The sequence below is a fragment of the Trichechus manatus genome, unplaced genomic scaffold (genome assembly GCF_000243295.1).
Source record: "Trichechus manatus latirostris isolate Lorelei unplaced genomic scaffold, TriManLat1.0 scaffold00125, whole genome shotgun sequence".
In the NCBI taxonomy this organism is placed as follows: domain Eukaryota; kingdom Metazoa; phylum Chordata; class Mammalia; order Sirenia; family Trichechidae; genus Trichechus; species Trichechus manatus.
This window is the reverse complement of record NW_004444061.1, coordinates 1,073,114-1,086,059: the sequence shown is the minus strand read 5'-3', so window position 1 is coordinate 1,086,059 and position 12,946 is coordinate 1,073,114. Positions and strand designations below refer to the sequence as shown.

The following is a 12,946-nucleotide window of genomic DNA, read 5'->3' as shown; positions in this document are numbered from 1 at the left end:
AGCTACAGACACTCAATGTTTTTTTAAGTGCAAATACTACATTTTTTATGTATTATATACTAATTATATATATACTATATATAATTATATAGTAAGGAATGCCCTCTATAGTACACATACCATATGCTAGACATATTAGTTTATATATATATGTGTGTGTATACATATATATGTTGTTATTGTTAGGTGCTGGGGAGTCGGTTCTGACTCATGGCCAGCCCATGTACAACAGAATGAAACACTGCCTGCTCCTGAGCCATTCTCATTTAATATATAATGTGCACAGAGTAGGAACTCAAAAAATGATAGTCCCTTCCCCTTATCATTGTTTAAAGTTCCTTAAGTATGTAAGTGGGCTTGTTTATAGTTTTACTTATACTATCGGAGAGGAAAAATAAGTAATAAATGATTCAGGTTAGGGATGAAGGGCCCACTCTTACAAACACTTCTACATATTATATGCCTGACACAAAAACATATTGATTTCTTTAAAGGAGTATATTTTAAGCCACATAATTTCCAGTGGATACCCTTTTGTGTTATACCATTACAACCTCTAATAGCGATCTATATTTTCACGATTACAAGACCCGAAAATTGCGATTTCCCCTTGTTAGAGTTTCTTATGCATCATGATGATCCCTGGATTGAGTACCTGAGATCACATGACACCTGTTTTGCTTTTCTAACACTGCTTCTAAAGTCAGGGCTTGCTTATAAGCGGGCAACATTGCTGATTAAAACCCTTAATGGGCATTAACTGCCTTCAGCTTCTCCATATCTTACATCTATGCTTCCATGGGTATTATTTAAGTCATTAAAGAAAAGCACCTTATGTTCTGTTTTTCAAGCCTCAGAAAGAGTAGCCTTCTCCTTTCTGGTTTGATGGTCTCTAAGAGAAAAGTGTGCTCATATTAATGATCATCTTTAAATTTAATTTACAAACTGTCAACTAAATTTTTATCTCCATTTCCCACTTTTAACCTCAACTCTAGACTTGTATATTTAACTAACTCAACATCACAACCTGAATGACTAAAAAAATTCTGAAAAAACATGTTTAACAGAAGACTTGCTATTCCCTGAGTCCACTCCTCCTCAGTTGTCCCCATCATGGTAAACAGTGAGTCCCTTCTGCTTTGGATAGAATCTCAGGAGTCATCTTTGACTCCTCTACCTCGCACATTCCACATCCAACTCATCAGCAAACAGTATGATCCCTGGCCAGTTGACATGTCCTACTGCTTTCTTACAACCCTTGACTCTTTGCTCTTCTTTCAACACACTGAACATGTTTCTACTCAGATCTGTTCTTGTACTGTTCCCTGCGCTTCGATGCTCTTCTCCCAGATATACTAACCTTATTCAGGTTTCTGCTCAAATATTACATTATCAGAAAAACTTTCTCTGATCACCCTATCCTACCCTATTACCCTCTGTCTCGCTACTCTGATTTATCTTTCTTCGTAGTACTTACTGCTGCTGCTGCCTAGCACATCTATGCTTTTTTTGTTTATGTGTATATTGTTATTCTCCTTCCTCTAGACTATAAGCTCTGTAAGTGCAGAAATTTTGTATTCTTCACTGCTATAGTCAAGGTGCCTAGAACAGTGCTTAGCATTCAAAATATATTGAGTGATTTAATGACTGGTTACCTTTTTACGCAAATAACGTGCACCTTCTATGTTTGTTTGTCAACCACATCCTCCCCTGTGAGGTATTTTTGCAAGCACACTATGATAATTTTTTTTTTTACAGAAGGCACATGTTATTTGCATATAATACAGTACTCTGTGCATGTGGGTGTATGTGTTATCATAGTCTGTCATATATTGTTGTAATGCTCACTGTTCATTGAAATTACTGATATTCAACCGCTTCTAACCTCCAAAAATGGTAGTGTCATGTGGTTCAAAGTAATATTTATAAGACTAGGTAGTCTTTCAAATGTCTTTTCTTTCAAATTTAATTCCTATGTTAACCATTTGGATATCATCTTTCTAATAGGAATTTCTGAATCTTTCTTGTGGAGGTTATCCAGTAACAGTTTCTATGAGGCACACACCTGTCCTTGGATATTTCTTAAAGGCAACTAGCTTGTCAGTTTCATTGTTCATTGATTCTGACTCACAGCGACCCTATAGGACAGAGTAGAACTGCCCCATAGAGTTTCCAAGGAATGGCTGGTGATCAAATTCTAGGCGAAATAGGTGAAAAGAATATAGGAGAGACTATTTTTCAGTATGTTGCAGAGGAAATACTATATGGGCTAATATTTGACGTTTTTAGTGTTTAGCACTTCTGTTAGTAACTGAAGATATGTTCAATGTGAAGTTTCTAGTGTTAAAATTTTTCAGTGATTTTTAGAAAAATCTTCTCTTTGCTTCCCCAGATATACCCCTGAAAATATTATGAAAGAAGAGGATAATTCAGCTGATTAAAAAAACAAATATTTGATAAAGTATTAATGTTAGTAGTCTTGGCATATCTAAACACAGGTTTAGTAACTAATTTAAATCCAAAGAAAATCTACTTCCAAATAAGAAAAGAATCTGTGTAGAATTTATTGCTATAATAACTCATTATCTTTGTCACCATCAACATGAACAGTCAATCCTTTGTTGAAAATTTTTCATGCAATGTCAATCTTTCTGCAGTGCTGGAGTTGGAAGAACTGGAGTTTTTATTGCTCTGGACCATTTAACACAACATATAAATGACCATGATTTTGTTGACATATATGGACTAGTAGCTGAATTAAGAAGTGAAAGAATGTGCATGGTACAGAACCTGGTAAGATATCTAAAACCGCACACGGTATCTCCTCTAGAGTTTCTATATGGGAGGATCTTAGTGACAGCAGTCTGGCTGGATGTGAGCTTGAAACTGATTTGCATAGCAGTAGCTCTCTTCTTCTACACTATAAACCAGCTTGAAGAGTCTTTGAGAGGGGAGCTGATGGAGATTATGGGAGAAATAAAGCCCAGTTATCCTTGGGCACTCTTACTGACTGCTCATCCAAACTTGTTTATATTCGTAAGCATGTAGAAAATAATTCATAACGATTGATTTGAATTTAGCATTTAGCATGTCTGGGGAGATTAGGAAATGAAGTAAATTCAGTTTCTTTTATAAACTTGCTAAAAGTTGTTATTGGAAAAATAATTTAAAATATTGACTGTAGTGAGATTTTATGAATTCCACCTGTTTGTACATCCCTATTTATCCCTATTGCATGTTAGTACTAATGACGGTTATTATAGCATGTCAGTTAGCTGAGTTGTTTGGAGACAAACACATTTATAAAAATAGATTTTTCTTTATTAAAAATTTATACAGTAGAATGACAATGAGATTAAAACATTTACCCTCTATCGAGTGTCTAATGGATTCCAAGTGCTATGCTTGACTCTTTACATATGTTATCTTACTTAATTCTTTATTTGTAAAGCAGAGCCAATAAAACCAAACATCAGAGTAGGTTTTTTAGCCCTGCTTTAGAAATAGGGAAGCAGGTGTTCCAAGAAGTTAAGTTATATTCCAAGGTCATACCGTTAATAAGTGTCAGAACTAGAATTCAAACTCATATTTGCCTAACTATAATATGCAGGATGTTCCTATCCACAGCTTTCAATTTGTACACTATAGAAATAAAGATTTTCTTGTAGTAAACATACTGATCTGCTATACGAGTGTTTTCTAGGCTGCATCTTAGAAAATAAAAGAAGAAATAAAGTTGTTAAAGGTGTGAGAAAAGAGGGTTCTTGGCTAAAGTAAGTTTGAGAAAAAAGTTAAAGTGATTTTTTGACATAGAATTTCTTAGAGCTAATGTGCATTGACAATTATAAATAAAAGACACTTTTGGAAACATTTTCCAAATGTATGACTGTGGAACCCTTGAACCTTTTTGACTTCAGAATCTGTAATACCATGTTATGGAACACTAGTATTCTAAGGAAGAGGCTTCTCCAGACCAAAGGTATCCAAACTTTTTTGATTGCACACCCCTTTTAGGAAAAATGTTTGCTTGTACATCTCCACACATATATGTGTATTCTAAAATGTAGATATTTATAATTATGTAGTTTATTAAACATACAAAATAAGAAAAATTGAAAAATGTGAGATAAAGATCAAATAAGCAATATTTTGAAAAACCTTGCTAATTGTGAAGTATTTTCCTAAGATAAAATATACCTGTAAGACAAGATACTTCCTTTTTGATAGTGGTTTTAAATGTGTATATGAAATTATTTAGAATTCTTTAAAAGGAGAACTAGCTTTATGTCAGATCTGATTATATTGCTGTTGTTTTTACCTCATGGTATGGCTACAAAAAACTTATTCTAGGAGTAAGAAGAATGTCAGCCTTGCCATTTTCTTGTTATTTATTTAGCCGGCATCTTCTGTTCACAGTTTCTTTGTAGGAATGTTTTTGAAGCCACTTCATTTCTGTGAGGGTTAGTTAGGTAAAGCTAGGAAATGTAATCCATAAATATTTCCTTAGATGCTGAAATAAGTGAAGTATTACTCTTCCCTCAGGATACTTCAGAAATGGAATATGCCACATGACCAGGTCTGGCTTCATGGGTATGCAACCCATGCAGTCACACAGGGTCTCATGTTCAGAGGGGCCCTGCTGTTGGTTTAATGCTCAATGTCACTGTATTGAACTTCTTAGTAATTTTGAAGAAGGGCCCTGAATTTTTATTTTGCCCTGGGCCCTGCAAATTATGTAGCTGGTGTTTATTCAAGGGTCTTGAGGGTTCAATATCTATCCAAATATTAGCCATTATTACAATTCAGTTTCATTCTTATTTTTAGTTAAAAATAAGGATAAATAGAAAGCTAACATGTTCCTCCCATTTCCCTGGATGCACACACACACACTGCAGATAAGTGCTCTAGAAATATTTAATGCCTGGATCTCTTGGCTAGGCTCAAAGGTGGGACTGGTTGGGATATTGTTTCCCTCTAGAGTCTAGAGTCCACCTTCAAATAATAAAAGTTAAAAAAAAATCCTTGCCATCCTCTACAAATCTGTGGATCTGAACTTTTTTTTTAAGGAGCCCTGGTAGTGTAGTGGTTAAAGGCTTGGCTGCTAACTAGAATGTCAGCAGTTCGAATCCGCCAGCTGCTCCTTGGAAACGCTATGGCGCAGTTCTGCTCTGTCCTATAAGGTCATTATGAGTTGGAATCGACTCAACGGCAGTGGGTTTGGGTTTGGGATTCTGGAACTTTTTGAAGAGTATGTTCAAGAATGTCTGTTAAAATTTTAACACTATTCAGTATACAACATATATTATGACCTTCATACATTATGCATGTTTACCTAGCCACAGCAATATGTTGAGAGTTAAGTAAAAAAACCAAAGCCAAACCCGTTTCTGTCAAATGGATTCTGACTCAGTAGGGGGATGGAAAGAGCATGAGCTTTGGAGTCGAAGAACTGAATTCAGAATCCAGCTCTGCTAATTGTTAGCTCTCTGACTTTGTTTAACTAACCTCTCTGAGCTGTTTCTCGTGTAAAATAGTAATGTTATATGTTTCACAAGTTTGTTATCAATATTTAATGAGAGAAAGTATCTAAAGCACCAAGCATAGCACCTAGCATACAGCAAATGCCTAACAAGATACTGCTGGATTACCTCCCTCCTGAAAAGGTACTCTGAAGCTCTCTTTTAACCAACTTAGCTCTCAGAAGCTATATTCTTTACTGTCTTTGCTCTGTTAGAAGGAAAGGGAACATGACTGTGCCTTGGCTCCAGTCTTTACAAGCCAGCATTGTCTTGCATAAGAGTGGTTTCTTATTTTCTTCTGTTGCACATGGGGCTGATTCTAGTTTCTGTGAACAATGTTCATATCCAGCATACTACAGCAGCCATGGGCAGAGGGAGAGCAGAAACCTCAGCTATATACTGCCATTAAAAGTCACCAGAGAGCCACGGCTCCTCCCAGGGAGATATTATAGACTTGTTTCACTCTCTACCAAGAAACAGCCATAGCAGCCCTAGGAGATTTGAAATACCTTTGTGACAGAATATTCTACAGTGAGATAATATCCTAAGATACTGTTGGTGCCTCAGATAAGGGTTAACATGGGTTGGTCCCTTTTCCTGCTCTGGATTCTCCGGGAAGTTCACTGGTGTGAATTTATAAAGTGGAAGGAAAATAAAAAAAACAAACATATTTTGGGTGCCTTTTTTTTTGGCCAGGCATTTTACATATGTTAAGTCGTTTAAATCTTACAACATAGGTTTTATGATCCCCCAGATGAAGAAACTAAGATTCAGAAAAGTTTCATTCTTAAGGTCATTTGGCTGTCTAGCATAGAAAGTGGGATTGAGACTCTCTTCATGACACTACACTGCTCCCTGGCAACAACAGGACGTGGCAGGCAGAGGGACCTTGGCGCATTCAGTACTGCCTCGTGGAGCTTAGCCCGTCCACCTGGCAGAGTTTCCAACTATCATTCTTTCCGGTGGAGGATATGAGGTCAGGATACTCAGAAGCTTCACATATCAAGTGTGACTTCAAATTCAAATGTGATTGTCTTTAAAATACCAAAAATCATAAATTTAAATGAATGTTGTCCTTCAAAGAAATTATATTAAGTAGCAATATATTTCTGCCAATAATGTTATTCACTGAGTGATGTATGTTTGAAAATGCTCTTGGAATTACTTTGAGGAGTAATTTACTAGCAATTGCAATACAGTTTTTATTACTTTATAACAACACTTTTTTTTCGCCAAAATTGAATTCTGTAATTTGATAACCCACCTCACTTACAGAATTTGATCCTGATAACTTTTTGGCTGTCCTCCAAGTTAAATCTGCCCTTAAGTGGCAAATATTGGCTCACTGTGAGAGTTCAGTGAGACTAAGTCGACAAATATTTATTTCACATCTCCTCTGTGCCAGGCACAGTTATAGGCAGTGAATACAGCAATGAATATGATAGCCTTCTGCCCTCATGGAACTGACTGTCAAGGATAAAATTACTCTGGGAACATTTTGTAATCCATGAAGAAATAAATATTCCCAGTAATGACCAACAATTTCTAAAAACAGTTTTAACAGAGGAGTTCCCAAAAGGTTCTGATGTACAGTAGCAATAGATATGAGCATAAAACCTCTTAAAATGATTATTTTTGAGGAAGTTCTATTTAAATCACTTGCTAATTTATATGTATTAAATATTTGGTTCTATTCCTTTAAAGTCAGATGTATTTCTTATACACAAATGAGGTGTGTATATATATATATATATATACACACACACACACTCACACATATATTCAGCTTTTAACTGCCTTTGGGAAAGGCCAAACTCAGAAATGCTAACAAATTACCGAATTATACTGCATAAACTTGAAGGACCCAGATTGTAATAATTTAAGCCAAACATTCAGATGAAATGTTAGGAGTCCTTGTTCAGTACCTGGATATTTGGATATTGTAATATCCATCAGTCTTTTATTTACAAATAGGGACCGGATACTTGACATTAAGTAGGCCAGATGTCCAGGTAATTAGCAGAATTATTAACCATATTTTAAATATGCTGGTGGTGTAAAGACATGCTCACTCACAGATTTCTAAAGTAAATTTAGTATTTGCATTTCAAAAATCATTGTACTAGAAAACTATAAGAAAAATTACTCAATTAGAACTAGTAGGAAAAAGGAAACTCATAAACAAGTTTAAATAATATAATTGCCACTTTTTATAATCACAGCAAGAAAATATATAAACACTGAGTATCTGATGACAAGTATTAAAGAAAAAAAACAAACATAAAAGCTACAGGAAGCCAAAGGAGTTTAGAAAACCTTATGTATGAAATGGTATAAAATCTTTTAGGTACAATGGTAAGTTTGTGCCTCTAACTTTTAGATTCAATATTATTTTTTTACTGTAACAGTATAGCTCCCCACATAAGGAAGATCTTCACCCCATCCACTTGTTTAAACCACTCTTTCTTGGTGTCTAGGCACAGTATATCTTTTTACACCAGTGCGTTCTGGACCTGTTATCAAGTAAAGGAAGTAAACAGCCCATCTGTTTTGTGAACTATTCAGCGCTTCAAAAGATGGACTCCTTGGATGCCATGGAAGGTAAACAGAGACACTGTGTTCCCAATTTACTAGTTTACCACCTATAGCAGAAGCATTAATTTAATATCATATGTGGAAAAGCTTTTAAGAGCTTGGTTAGTGCACATAGCAATTTTTTTTTTTCATTTCTAGGGCAACAGACTTTCTATTTGTACTGTGTTTTTGCCATAAAACATATAAATCTTTTGAACTGTTATCTTTCTTTCTCTCTTGTGACGTATTACTTTTTGGTTATAGGTGATGTTGAGCTTGAATGGGAAGAAACCACCATGTAAATATTCAGACCAAAGATTACAACTGGAAGAAATTTTCAAATCCCAGGGGCCAAAATTACCCCCCTTCCATTCTTCTGAATTGAAATTTGTAAGCTTAAAGAAATCTCTATGCTTCCCTCATTGTGCCTTACTAAATATATTGACCATTTTATGGGTAGTTCTAGGAAACAGCTGATTCAGGATAGATATTTGTTTTGTACAGAACAAGTATTATGCATTCAGAATGTTTAAGACAGCCCAAAAGTTTTGGAAGCCCTCCATATTTTTGAAATGAGCCAAATATAAAATTATTATTAGCATTAATGTTGAATGTGAATTTTCCCTACGTATTTGATTTAACTTTGGACAAAAGTTGTAAATGTTGATTCAGTAGTGTTATTTTGGCCTCCAGGGTGTTGACGTTTCTTGTGGATAACTTCCAGGATTGTCATAATGATCTGTACTTCCATGTACACTCCTGTGTTTTGAATCCTCTGTTTTATGAGTGCTGAGATATCATCTCACGATCCTGAACAGCTGAACAGTAACCCTCTGACACGGCAGGGATTACTTAGCCTTTATACAACACACAGTAGCTCTTCAGGGACACTTTGGGCTATTTAAATTGCATTGTGATATTCAGTTTGAAAAAACGAAAGTAAACATTAAACAGTGCATTGAGCATATGAAGTTATAGAATATCTTTTTAGCTTGCTTACATTTGTAAATTTTCAGGCACAAGCTGTACCACTGTATTATATATTCAAATACATAGTAAATATATCAGTGTATTTGTCCATTGATATGTATTGAACCTAATATTCATAATCTTGAAGGGTTTCTTCAACAGAAATGTATAAAAACTGTAATAAAAACTTGTAGTGTGTCAGAAGCTTGTAAACTAATGATGTGCTGCTGTGGTGCCAACAGAGATTCCAAACAGATTTTATTAAAAGCTCTGTATTTTATTTTCCAAGGTTGACTATTTAGAAGTGTATTTGATGGAGCTGAAAACAAAGAAATTAGTCAGGTTGTAGCAAATTTGAGAGATCTTTCAAATTACAGAAAATCTTTCTGCCTCCATTTTATTAGAGATTGACAATGTACTAAGTTTTGAATTATATGAAATTATTTTGTCATAGATTTCAATTAAGGTTCATTAAACTAAATAGTATTAATTATTCTATATCCTTTAAGATAAGAGTTATGTCATGCTTATTTCTGCTGTAATATACATATAGAAAATTTGATGGCCAATAAATTGAATTTTAATGAATTATTCTGCAGCATGATTTCAGAGGTCCCTATATAAATGCAGGTTTGATCTGTATCACATATTGAGATATAATCGGTCCATTATTTCCCAAGGCATCCATAGATCAAAAGTAATTTTAATGTGGAATCTGTTATCCAAGAAATTAAATCCTTTAGCCTCATAAGTATTTCCTCAAAGAGTGTGAAATTTGCTTCCTGTTTTTCCATTACAAGGAGGTAAATTAATACAATTCACTGCTGTTGCAATGAACAAATTTACTTGATAAAAAACTATGAAAAAGAAGAAAGAAAAAAATGATGGAAACTCCAAAAGATTCAAGTTGGAGTTGGAAGGTCTTCAGTTTGCTTCATGTGTCAGTCATTGAAAATGTATGGCAAGCTAGTACTTATGAATATGGGTTTTTGTATTCATGGGAGACAGATAACATAGCCTGTGCAAACCATTGGTTAAATGATTAGACAATAAACAGTTGATTCTACAGGTCAGTCCATTAGATATAATATGTGTATAAAATAAATGTGTAGAACATAGAGTTTCAGGTTTAAACTAGAACATATATATAGGTATGTATGTATGTACATGCATATGTAAGTCTGTGTGTGTGTGTATATATATGTGTGTGTATAAAATAGAGTTTTATATTAGGTCTCCTCTAAAGCAGTGCTTTTTTTAAACTTTTATGTGTATACAGATCATCTGGGGAATGTGTTAAAATGCAAATTCTGCTTCAATAGGTCCAAGGTGGGGCCTGAGATCGTTCATTTCTTGCAAGCCTTCACTGCCTGATCTCAGGTCATATGATTAACAGCAAATCTCTTAAGGTCATTAGGCATGGTCAGAATAATTTCGGGTCATTAAATGATTGAAACACGTTTTAAAAATTTGGCTTCATTATCAGAAAGCAAGGTTAACAAACAGAGCACCTGTTAAGTGTGCACAGCTTACTAGCTGCATCACAAGACTATAACTAAAGTTTCCAAATTCGCACATTACTGATAGCTGAAAGTCCTCTTAATTATATAGAGAAAAGGTCAGTTTTTAGCCACGTTGCATAGGTGGTTTCTAAGTGCAAATTAAAATAATGAGGAACATCTGTAACATTTTTAGATCAGATTTGTCAAAATATAGTTGAAGCACATGTACAATAAATGAGCAGCATGTGTGTCATGTGAACCAAATGAAACCGGAGCCTCTCAGAATGGTTTGCCAGAGACCAGAGCAGCTGTGGGTATCACCTCTACTTTCATCCTGCTTTAAAACACATCATTGTCCTCTTTCAGTTTATTGTTGAAATGTATAATAAGTCTTTTGCAAAAAAAAACCTAATTAAACCTTGCCGTCTTCCTAAAGCAGATGGTGATTCACTTTTCCCATCTGCTTCCAAACACTACATTTGAAAAATGAAATTTAAGTTCAGCAAAGTATTCTATTAGTCCATGACATTATTGTGATTATTAGAATAAAGTCCATTTTTGTAGGCCAACTTCTAGAAAATTCACAGTGAAATTTTTTCTGAGGCCTATGACACAGAATGTTCTGAAATTATCAGCACAATGATATTAAAAAGTGGAAATATAGAAAGAGAAAAAAAAACTCTTATAAAGCCTAATCAGTTTGCCTTCTTAGGACAAGTAATAAACCCGTTGCCATCGAGTCAATTCCAACTCATAGCGACCCTATAGGACAGAGTAGAACTGCCTCATAGGGTTTCCAAGGAGCAGCTGGTGGATTTTTCAGCCATATAGCCAACAACAACAACAACAAAAACCAAACCCATTGCCATGGAATTGATTCCAACTCATAGCGACCCTATAAAGACAGAGTAGAACCATCCCATAGTGTTTCCAAGGAGAGGCTGGTGGATTCGAACTGCTGACCTTTGGTTAACAGTCAACATCTTAACCACTGCACCCCCAGGGCTCCTTGCACCTGTACAAACCAAAAACGAAACTGGTTGCCGTTGAGTCATTTCCAGCTCATAGAAACCCTATATAGTTCATGCTAAATAACTTCATAAATACAGATGGAGTTGCCATGTGGAATCAGGACTGGCGTGACCACCAGCTCATGGAGATGTTCTGAGGGATAGATAAGATCACATATATGAAAGTGTTTTGAAAAGCACAAGAAACTCTACAAAGTTAAGATAATCCTTTACCCAGGCTAATCAATTATCAGTAAGATAATGCATTCCATTTTAGAATTGATACCAGTGCCATATTTGTGTTTCTGTTTCACATACACATATTGAAGAAAAAATAATGGCAAATGTATTCACTTCTGCTAAATAAGACCACTGACTCTTTTTTCGTGAATGATTGAGAGCAATACTCCATTCTCAAGGAAATTTTGGACTAAAATTGATATATAGACATACTCATAGTAACATCTAATGTGATTTGGGAGACAACTCAAGAAAATTTTTATTTCAGAAAGTTTGACTGGACACTCTGAGTTAGTATGTGCAGTAAAGTCATTTGAAAATAAAACTGTAATTTCATAGAAGGTAATGAAAAGCAGTATTTTTCTCTGTTAGCAAAGGTCACAGGCTTAAGTTATTTTATATTCACTGATAGTACTCTTGGAAAGGGAAGTCAGTTTAGTCAATTTAATAAATTAGAGTAGTTTCACATTCATCATCCTAATTATTTCTCATAAAATTTTATATTCACTGATAGTACCCTTGGAAAGGGAAGTCAGTTCAGTCAATTTAGTAAATTAGAGTACTTTCTCATTCATTGTCCCAATTATTTCTCACAAAATCCTTCAAGATTGGCCTTAACTTTCTGAATTTACCAGGCTGCAGTATAAACAGGGGGAACCCCAAGAGAGTATGGTAGCCTTGTTGAAGTTAAGAGAAAGACCTAGAAATTCTAGGAGGCTGAAAAGAACTCCATAAATCCACATAGATGTCTCCTTGAGTCTTTGCTGAATACTAAGCCATGCATGCAGAGGCCTATCTATGGCAAATCGTGCCGGTGGCAAGTAGTTTTACATTGCTGAATGATCTCTCACAGCTGGCAATGGAAACTTTGATGGCCAATAGACACTGCTCATTAGTGTCCCTGCTCAAGTGGTGTAGGGGCACATGCCCTTACTTGCTATACCTTAGTTACGCCTCTGCATGGCATGCATAGGTTAAGATTCCACAAGATCAGGCAAAAAGCAACTACTTAGACAAAAAAACACTACCAGAGAAACAAATACCAGAGAGCTGCAGGCTGAACATCTACGAGAGGTCACAAAGAGTTGGAAAAGGTTCCAGTTCCAAAGAAACCAAGTGAAGAACACCTGAG

At 35.2% G+C, this 12,946-nt stretch overlaps 1 protein-coding gene across 1 annotated transcript in view; it reads left to right on the top strand.

The window, feature by feature from the left end:
- PTPRQ (protein tyrosine phosphatase receptor type Q) overlaps positions 1 to 8,395 on the top strand; it is a 274,890-nt gene extending 266,495 nt beyond the window's left edge. Inside the window, exons 43-45 of the mRNA XM_004384638.2 lie at positions 2,658 to 2,793; positions 7,997 to 8,120; positions 8,358 to 8,395. Coding sequence (XP_004384695.2) covers positions 2,658 to 2,793; positions 7,997 to 8,120; positions 8,358 to 8,395 — 298 coding nt within the window. The remainder of the gene's footprint in view (positions 1 to 2,657; positions 2,794 to 7,996; positions 8,121 to 8,357) is intronic.
- Positions 8,396 to 12,946: the final 4,551 nt, after the last annotated feature.